At 35.4% G+C, this 22,298-nt stretch overlaps 2 protein-coding genes across 2 annotated transcripts; both read left to right on the top strand.

Moving 5' to 3' along the window:
* The first annotated feature begins 3,833 nt into the window (after positions 1-3,833).
* Positions 3,834-12,650, top strand: LOC122589471 (exocyst complex component EXO70A1-like). Its single transcript, XM_043761762.1, has 12 exons — positions 3,834-4,129; positions 5,300-5,395; positions 5,741-5,946; positions 6,737-6,976; positions 7,151-7,289; positions 7,561-7,773; positions 7,958-8,163; positions 10,888-11,088; positions 11,471-11,570; positions 11,721-11,812; positions 11,899-12,045; positions 12,343-12,650. The coding sequence occupies exons 1-12, from the start codon at positions 3,953-3,955 to the stop codon at positions 12,440-12,442; spliced, it is 1,917 nt and encodes a 638-aa protein (XP_043617697.1). The 5' UTR covers positions 3,834-3,952; the 3' UTR covers positions 12,443-12,650.
* Positions 12,651-13,607: 957 nt separating this feature from the next.
* LOC122588090 (exocyst complex component EXO70A1-like) lies at positions 13,608-20,649 on the top strand. Its single transcript, XM_043760232.1, has 12 exons — positions 13,608-14,019; positions 15,012-15,186; positions 15,411-15,629; positions 16,626-16,764; positions 17,048-17,260; positions 17,402-17,607; positions 18,058-18,258; positions 18,567-18,666; positions 18,786-18,877; positions 19,747-19,893; positions 20,015-20,103; positions 20,371-20,649. The coding sequence occupies exons 1-12, from the start codon at positions 13,608-13,610 to the stop codon at positions 20,454-20,456; spliced, it is 2,079 nt and encodes a 692-aa protein (XP_043616167.1). The 3' UTR covers positions 20,457-20,649.
* The last annotated feature ends 1,649 nt before the right edge of the window (positions 20,650-22,298 follow it).

The raw sequence follows: 22,298 nt of genomic DNA, 5'->3' as shown, positions 1-22,298 counted from the left end.
TCCACCATATATATCTATAAGGCCCCTGTCAACGCTAAAGCTCTTCCTCCCTCTTCCTCACTACCACATCAACTTTTCTCTCTCCTAAATCACCTTTTACTCACTCACTACTAACCCTACCTCTTTCTTATCTCTTCCCATCTCTTCCTCACCAAAAAAAAAATTATTTAAACCAAAAAGGTTTTTTTCCCCCCTAGTTTACGTTGTAACCAGGCCCGCACAGCTCTTCCTCACTCAGCGATGGGCAATGGCGGAGCTATGTGGTGGCTAAGGCTGATCATGGAAACCCCACAATTTGTATAAAACTCTATTTATCTAGTACTATTTCTATGTATTTTTCTAGTTTAAAGATAATTAGCAACCCCATACTGGTATAATTTAATTTTGTAGTTTAATTTTACACTTGTTACTATCATGAAAACTATTCGATAACCCCAGGTTGAAATTCCTGGCTCCGCCACTGACAATGGGAGGAAGAGCGAAGAAGGATGAGCTCCAAGATGATTCCCTGCCAACCCAGGAAGAGAGGAAGAGAAAGTACGCCGAGCTCCAAGATGAGCGTTGGCACCGGCCTAATACCCTTAAATCTCAACCACACATTTTTCACTATCTCCTCAAATCTCAAATACTCATTTTTTTTCATCTCCTTCATAAATCATTATTTTCCTCTAATTCATTCAAAATATTTTATCTCAAAAACCGTAGATCGATAAATTATAAAAATTATACGGGTGTTCTTAAAATTTCATTTTCTTTTATTAAACAAGTCATTCGAAATATTTTCTCTCGTTACACATAAATAAATGAGTGTAATTGGTGGTTTAGGGTCTTACTCTTAATGCTCTTGATGGATAGGTTGAGGCACTGGTTAATTCGATCAACCATTTTCTTCTATATAATAAAAATCGTATATGACAAGGGGGATTTTTCCCCTGTGCTTTATTATGGACCTATTTTTTTGTTTAGACGTTTAGAAATGAAGAAAAAAGCCAAGGGTCGAGAGCAAAATAATATAAAAGCTAAGAATTCTAAACTAAAATTAGTATTGGATGTAAAATTAAAATAGCATTTTAGAATGTGTATTTAAAAATAAAATTAGTTAGAAGTGAAAATTACAATAACATCGTTGTCATCCATAATCTATGACCTATCAAAACTCCTTTAATAAGCAAACTACCTCACCCCTCTTTTAACACATCTACCTTTAAAATGTCTTTTATGCCCTCCTAATTTACACTACCCTATTTTTTCTCCACCACGCTCATTACACACACATACGTTCATCCGATTTCCGATTTTCTCTCCCTCCCCCCTTCTCTGATTTTCTCCCCCCATAAACACCATCCACCACCGCCCCAAATACCACCATCCATCGCTGCAATCCACCTTCTATGTACGCTGTCCTCCATAAACACCATCTACCACCGCCCCAAAAACCACCATCCACTGCCGCTGGCTTATTTTTTTTTTTCTTTTTCATCGCCCCCGCCCCACAAACCACCATCAAACCATCGACTTTTTTTCTTATTCTCCGCTGCATCGAGCAGGTACAACGCTAGTAATTCTATATATGTATAAGTTTTCGACTCACGACGACGATATGTAGATCATATAAAGATATGAACTTACTCCATGCATTGTTAAGCAAGAAAGTTCATTTGCTAATAGACCAATTACGTTTTTGCTAGTTTACTAACACAAACGTGAATCTATACATTGGCGATTCACATTCCTTATCGACCAGTTAAAAAGATGATATCTAGAAGTCTAGAACGGGTCAAGTTTTTTATTATAAAAATAAAAAGCCATAGTTTATGCACCCTTTTGATTTGCTTTTATCACATAGTTTTGTTTTATATTATTTAATCTACTACCAAACTTTTATATTACCAGAAGTCTGGAACCGTCAACATATACCGCTTTCAAATTTCAACCAATACAATAAAAAAAGATGTGAAACTTGAAAAGTAGAAAAGACATAGACACATAGTTTATGTACCATTGTGTTTTGCTTTTATCACCTGGTTTTGTTTTATATTCTTTGATCAGCTACACAAGTTTTGTATTAGCCTATTAGGAGAAGAGACAACATATACACTTTCAAACTTTCAACCAATACAATAAAATAATTGCGAAACTTGAGAACACGGATATAATTATAGTTCAAGATCTTGATTTCCTTTAACCATGCCTTTTAAGTGGAGTGTGTATATCAATATTGCAACAAGACTCTTTAAAAATATATGTAATGTACGAAAGATGAAGTATTATATAGTGCCAGTGGAATCTAAATTTAAATTTCAAGTGGTTTTATAAGTGTTGAAGAAGATTTTGAATACTTATATTTAAATCAATTTATGATTGGAATAAGAGACCTTAATGTTTATTCATCAAGATAAAATTCCTGTAAAAAAAAAATAAATCATCAAAGGTAAACTTATAGGTTGATCTAATTTGAACCACGTTATTTATGTAAAATAATATTCTAAACTATCTTAATTAGTTGAAGTTACTAAAAAAAAACACACTGATGGATATAATTTCAAGTCTAACATAAAAAATTAAAAGAACTATTAAAACATCGAAATAATTCACACAATCACATTAAAAAAAAAAAAGAATGAAAAAAAAAGAGTTAATTTCATTACACCCCCTGAGGTTTATCATATTATCAAGTTTTATCCTTATATTTTATTTTTATCATTACATCTTTTAAGGTGATTTTTTGTTTCATTATCCACCCCTCACCTTAACGTCTGTTAATGTGTTTCTGTCAAAACTCTCATGTGCACTGCACATGAGGGCATTTTGCTCCATTCGTTTATAATAACCCCTTATAACACTTATTTCTTCTATCCATGTCAAATACACATATCAAACACACTTATCATAAAAACCTTATTTTTTCCATTTTTTTCTTAAATAATTTTAGAATTTTGCAACTAAAAAAGCAAGAACTATACGTATCCAATATATATCTATATCTCTACCTATCCACCTGTATATACCTATCTATATCTATATCACTTCTTATTGCCTTTGCAATCTACTTGTTAGTTTTTTGTAAATTTTTATTGGTCGGATACCTCAAATAACTGAGATTTAAACGTTCATTAAATATAATAAACATTTAGCATTTCACTACACAACATAATTATAATTTTTTTGTATAATTCGTTACATTGAGATCCTAAACCATAATTTTTCATTTAACTAATATACCTTATATATTCATGGAGTTATTTATCCAACCCACATTTAATATTAAAAATATAAACATGCATGTTCTTATGATATTATTTTTTTCCCTCTAAAAAATAGGATAAAGAGTTGTCCACTGTCGTGTTTTACGGGTTTTGAACCCCAATATCTTGACGGTTATGTTGAATGTTAAATTGTAGACAAACTTTTACTCTAACTAATTTTAACTAAATGGTCTTTAATGATATGGATGTTTACTACTATTCCAAACAATGCTTTCTCATATAACTTGTAGTTTGGAGATGATGATCTCAAGTTATTTTTTCTCAACTTGAGTTAAGTTGGAAAAATCTTAACACTTGCTTAAATATTAAACTTTAAAACTTACCTTTAATTTTCAATCAAATATCAACATTACCTTAATATAGTTACCTGAATGAATCCTCTTCGCGTATAGTTTTTTTCTCAATAACAAATAGAATAAATATATTGGAATAAAATATGGTGGATTGGTGGACCCATGAAATCAAAAACACTTTTCGTAAGAAAGATCCAAACCCAACAAACTAGCCAGCCATGATACCACCTCTACATGCTTCTTTACATACACACCCATCATCATCATTAACCCTTTAAATTTCCAAACCCAATTTTCAACATTTCATTACTTCATTTTCACTCTACAAAAAGTACTTTTTTTTAATATATATTTTTTATGTATTCTCCCCAATTTTTTCAAAATTAAACACAAATGGGGGTTCCTATTCGAGCAGCAGCAGTAACAGGGGATGATAATTTAAGCAAAAAAGCTGAAATAATGAGAGAATCAATAAATAAAAGTCAGTTAATTACTGATAATATGGTTTCTGTTTTGGGCTCTTTTGATAATCGTTTATCTGCTCTTGAAACCGCCATGCGTCCTACTCAGGTACAAAAAGTTCGCAACTTTTGATTTTTATATTTTTTTGTAACTTTACTAAATACCCATTTTAGATATTTGTTTGAATTATGTGAAAAAGTTGAAAATTTGGTAGAATTTTCTGATTTAGGTTGAAAAAGGTGGAAGCTTGATCTAATTTGTGTTCGTTTTTTAAACCTTTTTATGAGAATTGGTGATCATAGTCGTCGAAAACGTTAGGCCTCATTAGGTAAACGTCTTAAAAGGTTTGGAATTGTTCTCGGTTAGGCTGTGCATGTTTGAGTCAAAACTCGCCTTCGCTTGGTAATTTGAACAAGGAAAACCACATTCGTTTAGTTGTAGAGATATTTACATTGATTAGGCTGCAATATGGTTTGGTGTAAATGCAAGGGAAGGATGTTAAGTTTGTGTTTAGCTGTTAAAAATTTGGGGAATTTTTCTAGAGGAATTTTCTACGAAAACGGAAAATCTGTTCAATTGAACTCTCAAGGAAGAAATTTTATATAGAAAATAGCAAACCCACTTTTTGATTCTAAATTCCCATTTTAAGTATTTGTTTGGGTTGAATTATTGATATTATATAGAAGTTTGTGATATAGGGGAAAAAAAGGTGGAAACTTGATCTAATGTATGTTAGTTGTATTAAACTATTAACCCTTTTTATGTGAATTAGTGTTCATAATTGCGAAATACACTATACCTTAGAAATTGTTTAGCAGTATGGTTTGGTGTAAATGTGTAAAAGAAGGATGTTACAGATGCGTTTAGTTGCAGTTGGGGCGCCTGTCTAGAAAAGTTTGTAAGGAAAACGAAAAATAGAAAATGCATTCAAATTGAACTTTTAGGTAAAAATTTTCATAGAAAATAGAAAACCCACCTTTCGATTATAAAAATCCCATTTTAAGTATTTGTTTGGGTTCTGAAGAATTATTGAAATTCTAATTTTTTTTGTGATTTAGGGGAAATTAGGTGGAATCTTGATCTGATTTGAGTTAGTTTTGTAAACCCTTTTATGCCATACATTAGCAATAGTCGCCCTTATTAATTTTTTGTTTCACTATGGTTTGATTGATTATAAATAACACAGATTTTTTGGGTTGATTGTGATTATGCATTTCGTCTGGATTTCCAGTCTTACACTAGTTGATGTATATACGGAGTAATAATTATTTGTTGTAGATAAGGACACATGCTATACGTAGAGCTCATGAGAACATTGACAAGACTTTGAAGGCTGCTAATGTTATATTAAACAGATTCGATCTTTCTCGTGAGGTTGGTTTTTCGTTTACTCATTTTTGTGGAACTGGTCACTTTGGGTTGTATTTTGTTGATAACAGGTCAAAAGCCGCTTAATATGTATTCTGAGGCTAACAATGTCCTGCACTCCTACATCGTTATTTCATAGAAATTGTACAATTGTATCGCTAATAACTACTTAAAAAATGGACAAAGAGTATTGGTGGGTCTGCACAATCCATTTTAATTCACACATTGAGTCCCCAATTTGACCAGAATCCGTTCTAGCACCCACTCATTTCTCCAACTCTATTTTCTATGGGATGGACGGATGGAGTGTAATTAATCATTTGATTGCGTATTTATGTTTTCAATATGTAGGCTGAGGCTACAATACTTAAAGGTCCACATGACAATCTTAAAGGCTATCTTGAAGCTATTGAGCAGCTCAGAAGCAACATTCGGTTTTTTACCAACAATAAAAGCTTTAAGAGTAGCGACGGGGTACTCAACCATGCAAATAATTTGCTTTCCAAGGCCATCTCTAAACTTGAAAATGAGTTTAAACAACTCTTATCATCATATAGGTTTGTTTCATTATTCTGATTTTTCCCTTATATTAGTCTTCTTCCATGTTCTAGTAAATGTTCTTATTGTTGTTGGCATCTGTATTTTATTTTACTGTCTTAAAATGCCCATTTAATTAAACCTGGGCAAGACTTTAAAAGTTAAGAGGAAACATAAGCAGTTCTTTTAAATATATAAAATGTGATCATTAGTTTTTTTTTAGCTTGAGTCGAGGGACCATTTTACTTTCTGTTTAGATCTCATACTTTTAAAATCCACGAGTGTACATTAGTTTTGTTTTTTGGTTTTTTGCATGAAGGACCATGTTACTGGTAGAGCATTGTCATGTTTATTACAGATTTACAGATGGCAATTTCGACCCATCTATTTATGATAGGTTGCTTTAGTTAACATTGTATCTCATATGGGTCATATGAGAAATAGATTATCTCAAAAGGAAACAGGTAAAATAGGTTAATAGTCAGTTAGTCACTTAAAGTTAAATGCATAAAATTCTTAAAACGATTTACTTAAAAATTATATATTATGACTCATATATGGACACAAAACTTATGTCTATAAATTTTAAATTCTGAAGTTTTGGACAAAAAGTGTTCAGGTCACCCCAATCCAAACTGAGCTGATCTACATCAAAAGTTATCCTCAGGCCTCGAACTTGTGTTGACTTGTTACCCGAACTTTCTCGACCAACCATTTTCCATCTTTAATCGTTATTTTTTATAGAAAGCTAGAAATATGTACATGAGATAATAATATATATCATTGTTATGTTACATTGAATTCTTTCAGCAAACCAATGGAACCTGATAGGCTATATGAGTGCCTTCCTAGTTCGCTAAGGCCTTCATCTGGATCACCTGATGCAAGTAATAAGAATCCTTCTAATAGTCACACAGACCACGTCACTGCAGAAAATGCTATTTATATTCCTCCAGTCCTTATACCACCCCGGGTACTGCCCTTGCTTCATAATTTAGCTCAACATATGGTGAATGCTGGTCATACTCAGCAGTGCCTAATTATTTACAGGTAAAAGTACTATCTAGATTGGTATCCTTTTGAATGGCTAGTGGTCATCAAGTGATTTGTAGTGACAAAAGTTATAATAATGTTTATTCTAGTGCATTTCGAGGAAAAAATTTGTTTTGATTGTAGCATAACCTGATTAGATATCTTGTATCTGCCAATGTTTTTGTGGTTTAGGGATACCCGTTCTCAAGTCCTGCAAGAAAGCCTTCACCAGTTGGGAGTGGAGAAGCTTAGCAAAGATGACGTCCAAAAGATACAATGGGAGGTTTTGGAACTCAAAATTGGGACATGGATTCATTTTATGCGTATTGCGGTAAGTAGATGAAATAATTGTTACAAATAAAAATACTTTTAATTGTCATAAAATTTTCAATTTTCTCCCGTGAATATTCTAACTTAAGATTGTTTACTTTCTATTATGATTATTACAAATACGACCAATGGTATATATAACTTTACCCTATTTGTCTACTGTTTGTTGCTAAAAGGTAGTTTAGGTATTTGACAAATATTCAAAGTTTCAAACATACAGTTTATTGTAAGTTACTTAAGGAACTAAGGAAGTTGTTAATCATGTCAAACAGGTAAAATTGTTATTTGCTGCTGAAAGAAAAGTTTGCGATCAAATGTTTGAAGGCATTGAGTCCCTTAAGGATCAGTGTTTTGCTGAGGTTACAAAAGGCAGCGTTGCCATGCTGCTTAGTTTCGGAGATGCAATTGCCAAAAGCAAAAGATCACCTGAGAAGTTATTTGTGCTTCTTGACATGTATGAGATTATGAGTGAACTTCATTCCGAGGTATGTATACCAAAATTTTCTAATTTTTTTTATTATATCATAATGAGTTTCAAATTGAACAAAAGTAGTTAACCAAATAAAACTTCAGTGAAATTAGTATGAATTGGAAGATGTAACTGGTAGTTCTTGAAATTTTTGTTTGATTTTTTGAAAGAATTTAGACATGTAAACGGATTATTTGCAGATTGAAACTCTTTTTAGTGGTAAAGCTTGCAAAGAAATTAGAGAAGCTGCACTAGGTTTGACAAAGCGACTTGCCCAAACGGCAAAAGACACTTTTGGAGATTTTGAAGAAGCAGTTGAAAAAGACGCAACAAGAACAGCTGTTGCAGATGGAACTGTTCATCCACTCACAAGCTATGTCATCAACTATGTGAAATTCTTATTCGAGTAAGTTGATTAATAGATACACATAATCAAGAGGGTGTTTAATGCATTTGGCTAGTAGCCGAACATTTTCATGAAAAGCTATTAGTCATATGGAAGAGTGGCACTTCTGTATCCTTAGCCCATGGTTTATGTAATGTTTGACTGATAGTAACCCTTAGAGGGGGTTAAGCTCCAAGAAATAAAGAACGAGAGAGACAAGACTTTGCCAAATTTCTTCTTACTATTAATCATGCAAGCGATTACAATTTATAGAAAAACAAATAAACATGTTCCTAAATAAATGCAAGGAAAGTAGGAAACTGAAGTAAACGTGTGCAGATGGTGGCATGATGCCACTTTTCTTAAGTAACTAATTAACTACATGCATGAAATATGACATCGTGGGAAAAACTAAATGACGGTTTTGAAGAGTTCATGCCCTTTAACTTGAAGAGATGGTTTTGTTGACTGGGTCAGTTGGGTCGGGTCCTGGGTCACTGGTGACTTGGGCTTGCTGGGTTGGGTCGACTATGACATGGGTCATATCATTGCCCACCCCATGAGAAGCGACCTTGTCCTCAAGGTCGGTAATCTTAACGCTAGACGAAATTGTTTTCAGCGGTGCACCTGTGAGAGTAACGAGCTTCTTATTGTAGTAAAACGAAATGGATGGAACCGCAAAGTTTGCGGTGATTGGTCCCAAAGAGCGCAACCAATCAAACCCCAAGACAAGCTCACAACCTTTAAATACCAATAAGAACAGAGAAACTGGAAATGAGGTGTGATTTAAAGTTACTGGAACGTTGGGACAAAACCCGGTGCAATCAAGTGGTTCCCCATTACCAACGTAAACCGGAAAAGGTGTTGTGGGGTGGGTTGCCAAATTCAACATGCAAGCAACATGAGGTTGAATGAGGTTATGGGTGCTACCCGAATCAACGAGGATGCTAATTGGGTGGTTTTGGATAGTTCCAGTGAGGCGCATAGAGGTGGTAGTAGACATCCCCAAAAAAAGTGCCGGGGAGATAGAGAGGAACCTAGGCAATGATGGATCGTCGGCAGGAGATTGTATAGTGGTATTGGATAAGGACTCATTGTTGTCAACAATTAGAAGAAACTGTGGTGGAGAACACTTGTGACCAGGGACGTATTTATCGGGGCAGAGGAAGCATAGAACCGCAGCGCGGCGCTGTTGGAGTTGTTCTGGTGTTAAACGAGCAGTGGGCAAAGTGGGTGTAGCAATAGGTAGTGCGGGTAAAAGGGCGGGAGTAGCCGGCATTGAGGATACATTTGTAGACGTAACATGTGGAGATGATTGGGTGTTTGTAGTAGGGATGGAAAGTTTATCTTCAATTAGACGTGCTAAAGCATATGCCTGGTGAAGGGTGGTAGGCTTTAGAATGGCAATCTCATTTTGAATATCAGCACGAAGACCAGATATGAAACAATTTCGTAATGCTTGTGGTGAAAGACCAACAACTCTGTTGCTAACCTTTTCAAATTCTGTTTGATACACTGCAACAGTGGCGGTTTGACGCAACTTGAAAAGCATGGCTTCATTATTCTCATATGTGGACGGGCCAAATTGTAACTCAATTTCGCGTTTAAATGCTGGCTAAGTACCAAGCAATTCGTTGTTGGCAAGATGCTTGTACCAAGAAAGGGCGTCACCGATGAGATAAAAGACCGCGAGTTTGACACGTTCATCAACTGGAGTTTGGTAATATGAGAAAAAGTTATCGGCTTGGAAAATCCAATCCAAGACATTAGTACCATCAAAAAATGGAAGTGTAATTTTAGGCTGACGGGGGTTGTGGTGATCGTTTGTGGAACGTTGTCGTAGCGGGGAGCGGTGGCGAGGTGGTGATTTAACACCAGAGGACTCTGCCATGACATGATTGGAAAGGGTATCAATTTTTTTAACAAGTTCAACAAGCATGGCTTCATTGTTTTTGGAGGCATTTGTGGTGACAGAAATCAATTGTTGCAAGAGTTGATCAGTGGTGTTAGGAGTGGTTTCATCAGGAACAGTGGTGTCTTTGCGGGGAGGCATGGTGGAGGAGTGAGACGTGAATGAAAGAACCAAATGATAGTTACCCTTAGAGGGGGTTAAGCTCCAAGAAATATAGAACGAGAGAGACAAGACTTTGCCAAATTTCTTCTTACTATTAATCATGCAAGCGATTACAATTTATAGAAAAACAAATAAACATGTTCCTAAATAAATGCAAGGAAAGTAGGAAACTGAAGTAAACGTGTGCAGATGGTGGCATGATGCCACTTTTCTTAAGTAACTAATTAACTACATGCATGAAATATGACATCGTAGGAAAAACTAAATGACGGTTTTGAAGAGTTCATGCCCTTTAACTTGAAGAGATGGTTTTGTTGACTGGGTCAGTTGGGTCGGGTCCTGGGTCACTGGTGACTTGGGCTTGCTGGGTTGGGTCGACTATGACATGGGTCATATCATTGACCATTTGTCAGATATCTATAATAACCTTTACAAGGACAAATAAAGGAATCCAGTTGACCCAGTCAATACCATTAATTTACTTTTAAGTAATAGCTGATAATAGCCGGATACGATGGTTAATATGTAGTTTTTACCCGGAACCTTTCCACCAAGATTAAGTTTTAAAATATTGATGGATGGACTAGAGAGTAGCAGAAAGATTAAACTTGTAAAACTAAATATCAAAGTCTATGTTTTTGAACTGAAATTTGTAAAAATTGTGTTTTTAGCTATCAATCGACACTGAAGCAACTATTTCAAGAGTTCGAAAAGGGAGACGACTCCAACGCTCAGCTGGCATCTGTAACGATGCGAATTATGCAGGCCCTTCAAACCAATTTGGAAGGGAAGTCAAAGCAGTACAAGGATCCAGCATTGACTAACTTGTTTTTAATGAACAATATTCACTATATGGTCCGATCCGTACGCAGGTTTGATATCTAATGAATGTAACTAGTAGAGGTCACAAACTGGGTGGGTCAAAATGGATAGTTTTGTATGTGCATGAACTCACTTATTGTCTTTCATCTTTATAGCTTTTCCTGTAAATAATTTGTGTGTTACAAATGATTACAAAAATGATTACTACAATTATAATGCAATAATTGAATAATAATTTAGTAGATTTTATGCATTAAAAAGACACTTTGGGCGACCTTGACCGTTTCTGTATGTAAGGTATTACCATTATAGATAAATCATAAGCTTAATCTTAGAGCTAATCGGGTCGAAATTGCCACCACTACTCCATTGAATTAAGTGATGCCAGTACTTATCTTTCGGTGACATTATGAAATTGCCTCTTGCTGTTAGGTCTGAAGCAAAAGATTTGCTAGGGGATGATTGGGTGCAACGACACAGAAGGATTGTGCAGCAACACGCTAATCAATATAAACGAATCGCATGGGCCAAGGTATATCAAGTTTATTTGTTGTTTATCATTTTGTATTAAAGGTAGCAAAATCTACAGCTTGGGCAACTTGTTGAAATGAATTAGCGTCAACTGGGTGGGCGTGGGTTGGAATCAATGTGTTTTAACAAAACTGGGTGTTTTTCTCGATAGATCCTACAATCTCTTTCGATACAAGGAGCGGGCTCATCAGGTGGTGACGGAGGAAGCAGTAGTGGGGCCTCACGAGCTCTCGTAAAGGAGAGGTCTGTTTTTGAAAACTACCTGTTTTTTTATTTAAATGGTGTACTAAAATATTTATTTGATAAGAACCAACATGTTATGCTATTAGGTTAAGGATATTCAATCTTCAATTCGAGGAGCTTCATCAAAGACAATCTCAGTGGACTGTTCCAGACTCAGAGCTTCGAGAATCATTGAGACTTGCTGTTGCTGAGGTTTTGTTACCTGCATACAGATCTTTCATAAAACGTTATGGGTACGGCTTTCAAATAACTGAAAGGGCTTAGATATGTTATTGATCACATGGTTCGAGTCAGACAGGTTTTAGAATGAGTCACACAGACCTGGTCAACAATTTCAAATTTTGGGAGGGACACACATACACACACATCCACACCCTTACTCTCAATTGCATATACATGAGCTTGAGTTGGCTTTCTTTGGTCTTTCTAGTGTAACTTAAGTGTGCCTGCCGGTCATCACACACATTACCTATAAATCCATTTTTTTTTCTTTTGGTTTTAAAAGTTGTATGTTCATGGTACTGGTACAGGTTACTTGTGGAAAATGGGAAGAATCCTCACAAGTACATAAGGTATACAGCAGAGGATCTTGATAGGATGCTTGGGGAATTTTTCGAGGGGAAGACTTAAAATAACGCGTCCGCATGACAACAAGAGGGTATATCAGTATATGTAGTTTTCATCTACCCTGTCTATGTCTGTTATGAGAGGTTATATTGTCAGTATCCACTCGTAAAGGTAGTTGAGTCTAATGTTATTGCTAATGTAACGAGAGATACCTTCCAGTTTTTGTAAAGATTCAAAAGAAATTGAGTGACATCTTTTGAGTTTGTTGACATATATGTTTTTTGTTACTAAATGCTACCACAGTTTCTATAGATAAGTCTACATAGAGGCCAAACTACATATATTTGTGCTGCTTTCTTATGCTTTCTTATCATTCTTACAAAATGTGATTCGATGTCGTTAAACCAATACTTGTATTGACATGATGTTCATGGTTAGAGGTATCTGAGACCCTCAAGTATGCAACCAAAAGCAATTTTTTTATTTAGGTAGTTGTTGCCTTGTTGGTTTCATTATTTAGGTGGTTGTAGAAAATACATAAAAATTGCAAGCCAGCCTTGTATGTGTGTCTGTATATATATATATATAGGCTGTTTAGGTGGTGAGTTGACTTTTTAGTAGTAATTTATACTGTATGTATGATGTTGAAAATAAGTCTGTACAGATCTCTAGCTCAACAGAAAGAAAAAAAAAACTGTTTTTTCCCTTTCATTTCTCTGCGTTTGATTTTCTTTGATCATCTCTCTTGGCCTTCTTAACTAACAAACACTTCAATCTGCTTTTCAAACAAAAGAAGAAGAAAGATATTGAAAAATTGTCACGTTAAATCCTGAATTAGTCAACGTACATCTAAGTCAAAGACTCTTTCTCCTGCCATACCTCTTCAGGTAAATCTAGACCCGTGGTGGCTTGGAGAAGATTGTTTTGGAAAAGAAAGCTAATAACTGTAATAATCTCTTATTTATATAAAAGGTTAAAGGTGTGACTGGGATACTGGTTCAATGGTCCTATCCGATTTTGACGGACCCACAAACCACTGATCGAGCTGGGTACTATCAAGTACTTGGTCCAATTCGGGCTTTAAAACACACACACTTATTCATATTACGAGTAATTTCAAGTCTCCATGTCTTCCTCAGCTAATTCCAAGATAACCGATCTAATTAAAGTGTCAGAGCACCTTTGTATACCTTTTCAAGATATTAAAGAAGCCACCAAAAATTTCACAATGCTCATTGGGAAGGGTGGATATGGCTTGGTTTTTAAAGGGGAGCTCTTACTTTCTGGTAAACTTACTTTTGTGGCCGTGAAGCGACTAGATACTAACATCTCCGGTCAAGGGTTGAAGGAGTTTTCAACTGAGATTCACTTGCTAACTCGTTATAAACATCCAAACTTAGTCTCCCTGCTTGGTTTCTGTGAAGAACACGGCGAAAAGATACTAGTTTATGACTATGCAGAACGTGGAAGCCTCGAAAGATACCTAACCAGGGGTAAATCAACCGTTCAACTATCTTGGTTGCAAAGGCTTAATATATGCATCGATGCGGCCCGGGGTTTGGATTATTTGCATAACCATGTTGCACAAGACCATAGAGTCATCCACAGGGACATAAAGAGTGCAAATATTCTTTTAAGTCATGACTGGAAAGCCATGATTGCAGATTTTGGTCTTTCCTTAATAGGCCGTGCAAATGAAAATGTCACGTTTCTTATCACTAATGCTTCTGGCACTCATGGTTATTGTGATCCAGCTTATATGAATACCAGGATACTCACTAAAGAGTCAGATGTTTATTCATTTGGAGTGGTATTGTTTGAAGTCTTATGTGGGAGGTTGGGCTACATAAATGTGAATGATGAACAACGATTTCTAGCCCCACTAGCCAAACGCTATTATGAAAAGGGAAGGTTAAACGAGATTATTGATCCATATTTGAAGTTTGAGGTGGACTCAGATTCCTTGAATAGGTTTTCAGAGATTGCATATCAGTGCCTGCTTAATGATCGGGAACGACGACCCTCAATTGGTTTGGTGCTCAAAAAACTTGAGGTTATAAGTGAAGATTACGACATACTTTGTATATATATATATATTATTTTTAGAAAAGCAAGGGTCGGACCACGGGTATCCGGACCGGTTACCGTGGACCTAAGACCCGTTTCCCTCCCCCATGCTCGCCCCACCCGGTAAATGCTCCACGAAGATCTAGGAAACCTAAAGCCTGTATAAATCTCACGCCCGAGAGTATCGAACCCGAGACCTCACGGACAAACGTCCAGGTGTCCAACCACTGAGGTAATCAGTGAAGGACAAATATTATATTTTTTTGTAAAGTTAGTTTCGATTCAGACGTGCTAGAGGCAATTTTAACCAACAAATCGCTGGACCTCTAACCCTCTCCTCATGGAAAATACATTGAGATGAGAAACCCGAGACCATGGGGAAAATTCACCTCTGGTGCCCACATAGTGGATTTAGAAGATTCCTCCGGCCAACCCACCTAAGTGGAGTTGGTTAAGGACAATTATTATATATTCACCAATACTAATAAGTCCTAAAATTGTTTTATGTAAAAGGAATAATATACATGATATACTTTACTAATATTGTTTGTGTAATCATATTAGTGTTTCAATATGAAGGCTGAGGCTAAATACCTTAGCGGTCCACACGAGAGTCTTCAAGGCTGTAACAATAAAAGCTTTAAGAGTAGCCATGGGGTGCCTAGCCGGGCAAATAACTTGCCTTCCCATGTTATCCCAGAACTTGAACATGAATTTAAACAACTCTTGTCAATTTACAGGTTTGTTCCATTATTCGGAGACATTTTTCTCTTATATAATCTTCTACGTTCTCTCAAATATGTTCTTATTGTGGCCATCATATGTTTTTCATTTTACTTTCATAAACATATAAGAATTATTAATTTTGATTACGTAAACATATAAGAATTGTTAATTTTGATCTTGCTATTCCATAAATCCGTTGACTGAAATGTCATAGTTATCTTACAATGAAATCTTTCAGCAAACCTGTGGAACCTGATAGGATTTATGAATGCCTCCCTAGTTCACTAAGGCCATCATCTGGATCACCTGATGCAAGTAACAAGGATCTGTCTAATAGTCATACAGCTGCTTTTAATCCTCTAGTCCTCGTACCACCTCGGTTAATGCCTGTGCTTCATGATTTAGCTCAAGATATGGTGAATGCTGGTCATACTCGGCAGTATCTGATTATTTACAGGTGAAACTACTACTCTTTGTACCAGTATTTTTTTAAATGGTTGTGATATGTAAGTGTACAAGAGATGACAATGGCTATTCTAATGCATCACCTATATATATATATATATATATATAGGGTAAAGTTATTCTGAGAAACTTTTTTTGGGAGAACCTTTGAGAACTTTTCAAATCAAGCCCAACCGATGATTGTTCTTTACATGAAAATTGTTTTTTGATTGTTTTCTGAATAACTTATGTGTAATTTTAAAGTTTATAATTGTGTGGAGCCATGGATTATCATCCGTTATACAATTATGTGGAGATTTGGATTCTTGATCACATGTGCACGGATATTGCTATGATCACATGTAATCATAGCAATATTCGTGCACATATGATCAAGAATCCAAATCTCCATAAAATTGTATAATAGATGATAATCCATGCCTCCATACAGTTATAAACTTTAAAATTACACATAAGTTATTCAGAAAACAATCAAAAAACAATTTTCATGTAAAAAATAACCATCGGTTGGGCTTGATTTGAAAAGCTCTCAAAGGTTCTCACAAAAAAAAGGGTTCTCAAAATAACTTTTCACTATATATATATATAGGGTTATTTTAGGACCAATTAGGACTACATCATAATCATCATCACCGACCACCACCACCACCACTATGATCATCTCCGACCAAAAACATGGTCCTCCGGCTTCGGCGACCACCGCCGTCGCCGGAAAATCATGTTTCAGTTAACTTACACATGTGTAAGTTGTACTCTTTATAACTTACACATGTGTAAGTTAACTTAAAAATGATTTTCCGGTGGTCGGAGATGATAATGGTGGTGGTCGGAGATGATGATGGTGGTGTGTAAGTTACAAAAAACACATGTCCTAATTGGTCCTAAAATAAGGAGTAGTTCTAAAATAACTTTCACCTATATATATATGTATGTATTTCGGCATAATCTGATTCGATTCCTTGGATCTGCCACTGTTCTCGTGGTTAAGGGATGCCCGTTCTCAACCACTGCAAAAAAGCCTTCACCAATTGGGAGTGGAGAAGCTTAGTAAACATGATATTGAAAAGATGGAATGGGAGGTCTTGGAACTCAAGATCGGGACATGGATTCATTCTATGCGCATTGCAGTAAGTTAATGAATAGTAATGTAATATCTTACAAGTACTCCCTTTATTGTCATAATAGTTGCAACCTTCTCCCTTCCGGAAATGTTGTAAGGTCGAAATGATTACTTATTATTATGATAATAAGACCAATCGCATCTGTGACTTTCCTTTATCTGTCTTTAGTCGTTTAAGGCTATTTAGGTATTTGTCTTTAGTTGTTTAAGGGTATTTAGGTATTTGACAAATACTCAAACATAGATTTTAATGTACCATACTTAAGAAGGTTATTAATTATGTCATACAGGTAAAATTGTTATTTGCTGCTGAAAGAAATCTGTGTGATCAGATGTTTGAAGGCATTGAGTCCCTCAAGGATCAGTGTTTTGTTGAGGTTACACAAGGCAGCGTTGACATGCTACTTAGTTTTGGAAATGCAGTTGCCAAAAGCAAAAGATCACCTGAGAAGTTATTTGTGCTTCTTGACATATATGAGATTATGCGTGAGCTGCACTCAGAGGTACATATACTTAATGAGATGCAAATTGATAACAGAAAATCTTAGGGAATTGGAAGATCAGAATAGTAGGTAGCTCTCCTTGAAACTTTTTCTTGGTTGTCGTCATGAAAAAGTTTAGACATGTCAATGGATTATTTGCAGATTGAAATGCTTTTTAGTGGTAAAGCTTGCAATGCTATTATAGAAGCTGCACTAGGTTTGACAAGGCAACTTGCCCAAACAGTAAAAGACACATTCGAAGATTTTGAAGAAGCAGTTGAAAAATATGCAACAAGAACAGCTGTTGCAGATGGAACTGTTCATCCACTCACAAGCTATGTCATCAACTATGTGAAATTCTTATTCGAGTAAGTTGATAAATAGGTACACACCATATATACATACTCACACGTACTGAGGATTTCTTTGAAAAGGGTGTTTAAAGCATTTGACTAGTAGTCGACCATTTTCATGAAAAGCTAATAGTCATTTGGAAGTGTAGCACTTTTGTATCTTACAAGTATATTCTTCCTCTTATCGCATGCAAATCACAATGTTTGACTTGGTCCATAATTTATGTTAAACCTTCACAAAGAGAAACAAAGGAATCTAGCAGAGCCTGGCAATTCCATTACTTTACTTTTAAGTTATATCTGTGATAATGGTGAGTATTTAGTTTCTACCTGGAACTTTCCCACCAAAAGGAAGCTTTAAATTGTTAACGTATGGACTAGGGAGTTGCAGAAAGATAGAACTTGCAAAAGTAAATGTCAAATTTTATGTTTTTGTACTGAAATTTGTAAAAATTGTGTTTTTAGCTATCAATCAACACTGAAGCAACTATTTCAAGAGTTCGAAAAGGGAGACGACTCCAACGCTCAGCTGGCATCTGTAACGATGCGAATTATGCAGGCCCTTCAAACCAATTTGGAAGAGAAGTCAAAGCAGTACAAGGATCCAGCATTGACTAACTTATTTTTAGTGAACAATATTCACTATATGGTCCGATCCGTGCACAGGTTTGATATCTAATGAATGTAACTTGTAGAGGTGACAAACTGGGTGGGTCAAAACGGGTAGTTATTGTCTGTGCACAAATTAAATTAAGCTTTTCTTATAAATAACTTGCGTGTTACTTATGATTACAAAAATCATATTACTACAATCATAATGCAATGTTTTGAATTAAATTTTAGAAGATTTTATGCAATAAAAAGACACTTTGGCGACCTTGCCCTTTCCTGTATATAAGGTATAACCATTACCATTAGAGATAAAATATAAGCTTGTATATTGGCGATATTATGAAATTTAATTTTGCTGTTAGGTCTGAAGCAAAGGATTTGTTTGGGGATGATTGGGTGCAACGACACAGAAGGATTTTGCAGCAACACGCTAAGCAATATAAACGGATAGCATGGGCCAAGGTAGGTGAAGTTAATTTGCTTCTTATCATGTTTAACTACAGGTGGAAAAATCCGCAGATTGGGCTGTGTGTGTGATCGTGTTCAACATATTTAAATAAACTGGGTGTTATTCTCAATAGATACTAGAATCTCTCTCGAGTCAAGAGGTGGCCTCATCAGGGGGCGATGGAGGAAATAGTGGTGGGGCTTCACGAGCTCTCGTAAAGGAGAGGTCTGTTTTTCAAAATTTACCGTCTTTTGATGTAAACGTCGTATTAAACTACTGTATTAATTTAAAGGGTTTAGTATCTTGGGGTGTAGGTAACTTTTACACTTTTCCTATTGTGTGTGTGTGAATGTAACTTTCATTTGGTTAATTGTATGTAACTAACCTGCTAAATTGAACGATTAATGTAAAAGTGTATACATGGCACACCATATGAGCTGCCACGTTGAAGGTTTTGATTGGTCAACGTAAGAATTTTACATTAATCGTTCAAATTTAACGGGTTAGTTACATACAATGAACCAAATGAAAATTACATTCACACAATAGAAAAAATGTAAAAGTTACTTACACTTCCAGATACTTAACCCTTAGTTTAAATATCTATATCTATACTATCTATATCTATATCTATACTACTATATAAACATTTACCCCTTTTTTTCCAAAAAAAAAAGTTGAACTACTTAATTTACCCATCTCTTTTATCATTAGTTTGAATATCATAACCTAATATTCCTACCTTAAATCTCAACCAATCATTTCATTTCTCTCTCCTTAAATCCCAACCAATCATTTTCTTTCTCTCTCCTCCATAAATCATTTTATTCTCTACTTCATTCAAAATCTTTTATCTCAAAAACCGTACATCGATAAATTATAAAAATTATATGGGTGTTCTTAAAATTTCATGCTCTTTCATTAGGATGTCATTCGATATATTTTCGACGAATTTTTAAATCTGAGGGCGAAACCCGTACGGTTAAGGCATTTGGCTATCACACTTTCTGACCTATCACCCCACCATCTCACCGCCCCGACGCGTGGAACTTATTCTCGTTTATTTAATATGAATCCACATGTTATGTTATTAGATTAAGGGTTTTTAATCTTCAATTCGAGAAGCTTCATCAAAGACAATCTAAATGGACTGTTCCTGACCTAGAGCTTCGGAAAGCATTGAGACTTGCAATTCGTGAAGATTTGTTGCCGGCATATGTAACTTTCATAGAACGTTATGGGTATGGTTTTTTGATACGTTAAAGTGCTTAATTAGACATGGATATAATCATGTGGATTTGATTCACATATGTTTTGGTGTGGTCCACAAAACACGGTTGACCATCTCAGATTGTGGTACAGGTCACTTGTGGATAATGGGAAGAATCGTCACGAGTACATAAAGTATTCATCAGAGGACCTTGATCGGATGATTGGGGAATTTTTCGAAGGTAAGCCATAAATAAGACAACAAAAGGGTGTACGTAGTTTTTCATCTACCAGGCCTCTACTTTGTGTGTCTGTTACTACGGAGGTTATACTGCAATTAAGTATCCGCTCGTAAAGCTGGTAGGGCTGGTCTTTTGTTAGATAATATACTATTGTTGATCTTGTTGTAAGAGATACCTTCCAAGTTTTGTATAGATTTGAGTGATGGGTTCATCAAAATGTATGTATTTTGTTACTAAACAAGGTCTATAATTATGTTCACATTTCAGGACGAGAAATAGTAAAACAGAAAGCAGCAAAAGAAAGGAGCATTTTTGGTAGTTTGTTCTCAGCTCTCAAAAGAAAAGAAAAGTAACAAAGACCAAGAATAGTGAAGTATAAAGGCTCAAGGAGAACGTTGTGACTTGTGAGCACGTTATAACAGTTCCGTTCTTTAAAAAACGCGATTTGATGGATTGGCATAAAGTAAAATTCATGGTTGGCAAATTTGGTATCTGAGACTCTTAAGTATGTAATCTTCCAATTTGTAAAGGATTAATTTAGTGTAAGCAACCAAAAGTATCTTTTTTTTTTACTAGTTTAGAAACCATAACAACAAGCTTGCCTCATTGCTTTTATTACGCTTCCTCTTTATTTTTTCTAATTACTAGAATGGTGTCCACACATTGCAGCGTCAACGGTTTATAACGTGTGGGATGCTTTAAGGGTAATACAAGCAGTTTAGGTTACTTTCATGAGATACGGCGATAAGCCATCTAACCATAGTTATCATTCTAAATATAAGTCGAGTATTATATAAAAATAATAAGGTTTAAAAATTAACCATTTTATATATGGTTGTTAGGGTTATTTAGGGTAGTTTGGGGATATTGAAAAAAATATTGAATTTTCTAAAATACAGAAGCCTGTTTGTTTAATAAAGGACGAGATGGGTACCTGCACAATGCGGCGGCGGTGCGGGCAATGGGTGGTGCTAGTGGCGGTGGTGGTAACGATGTGGTTATTAATCTAAAAGTAATTGACGTAATTGGTAGTGTAGTTGTTTTATTGTAACACCCCGACAAGACAGAATCACGAGGGTTACATACTAAGCACAACATGACATGGAGATTAAATAGAGACAATTCTAGATGCATTAAAAGGATTGGAAATCCATACAATTCAATCCCGAGATCATACGAAAATGCATAAGGAGCACGACCATCAAACATTTACAAAAGAGAGTACAAAATATAGCATATGATCCTAAGCATAACCCATAAGCGGGGACTATGAATCACGGATTCACAATAAATTCCAAGTCTAATCCTAGCATGCAAACAATCAATCACCATCCAATACGTCTTGCATTAACCTGTTCATCTGAAAAGTGTACTAAAACGTGTCAACATAAAGTTGGTGAGTTCGTAGGTTTAAGTAATGAAAATCAAGTGTCGGGATATCAACTGTTAGCGATACACGAGGATTAGGATACCTAATCACGTTCACACAAATCAACACAATTCAACGTTTACGTTTAATAATATTTATAACGGCACGACTTACATAATAAATAATGCGCGATAACCGACACGACTTACATGATGAACAATGCGCGAAATACGTTTATGGCACGACTTACATAATAAATAATGCACGATAAACCGGCACGACTTACATGATGAACAATGCGCGAAATACGTTTATGGCACGACTTACAAAATTAATAATGCGCGATAAACCGGCACGACTTACATGATGAACAAGGCGCGAAATACGTTTCTGACACTACTTATATAATAAATAATGCGCGATCAAACACACATACAACCACGTTAACAAGTAAAACAAGCAAGCATTCAACATCTCGTTCCATATCATAACAAGTGAATCAACCGACAACCGTTTAATAACGAGTACACTTTCCACCCCAAATAATATAAACGTAGGGGCTACGAAACTCACCTTGGTTGGCAAAAGAGAGGTTTATAATCAATTTATATTGTCCAATGATCATCACACGTGTCCATCTATCAACATGTACACGTTTTATATTACGAATCTCTACTTGACGTGTTTAAGTTGACTTATAATTTTAAACGACTCATCGTTATGTCATGTGGCTTGTGTAATGATAAAAATACGTATATTTGATTTCATGTGCATATGTATTTATTTATGTTTACATATATATGTACACAGGGGTGGGTTAGATTAG

The sequence above is a fragment of the Erigeron canadensis genome, chromosome 2 (assembly GCF_010389155.1).
Source record: "Erigeron canadensis isolate Cc75 chromosome 2, C_canadensis_v1, whole genome shotgun sequence".
NCBI lineage: Eukaryota > Viridiplantae > Streptophyta > Magnoliopsida > Asterales > Asteraceae > Erigeron > Erigeron canadensis.
The sequence above is the reverse complement of the archived record's forward strand: the minus strand, read 5'-3'. Positions and strand labels throughout refer to the sequence as shown.

What these genes read in the sequence shown, in the direction of transcription:
- LOC122589471 (XM_043761762.1), top strand. Translation starts at nt 3,953, where the DNA reads ATGGGGGTTCCTATTCGAGCAGCAGCAGTAACAGGGGATGATAATTTA. An exon ending in AACGAATCGCATGGGCCAAG is followed by an intron (nt 11,571 to 11,720) that starts GTATATCAAGTT and finishes TTTTCTCGATAG; the next exon opens with ATCCTACAATCTCTTTCGAT. An exon ending in TCTTTCATAAAACGTTATGG is followed by an intron (nt 12,046 to 12,342) that starts GTACGGCTTTCA and finishes GTACTGGTACAG; the next exon opens with GTTACTTGTGGAAAATGGGA.
- LOC122588090 (XM_043760232.1), top strand. Translation starts at nt 13,608, where the DNA reads ATGCTCATTGGGAAGGGTGGATATGGCTTGGTTTTTAAAGGGGAGCTC. An exon ending in TTCATTCTATGCGCATTGCA is followed by an intron (nt 16,765 to 17,047) that starts GTAAGTTAATGA and finishes TATGTCATACAG; the next exon opens with GTAAAATTGTTATTTGCTGC. An exon ending in ATGGTCCGATCCGTGCACAG is followed by an intron (nt 18,259 to 18,566) that starts GTTTGATATCTA and finishes TTTTGCTGTTAG; the next exon opens with GTCTGAAGCAAAGGATTTGT.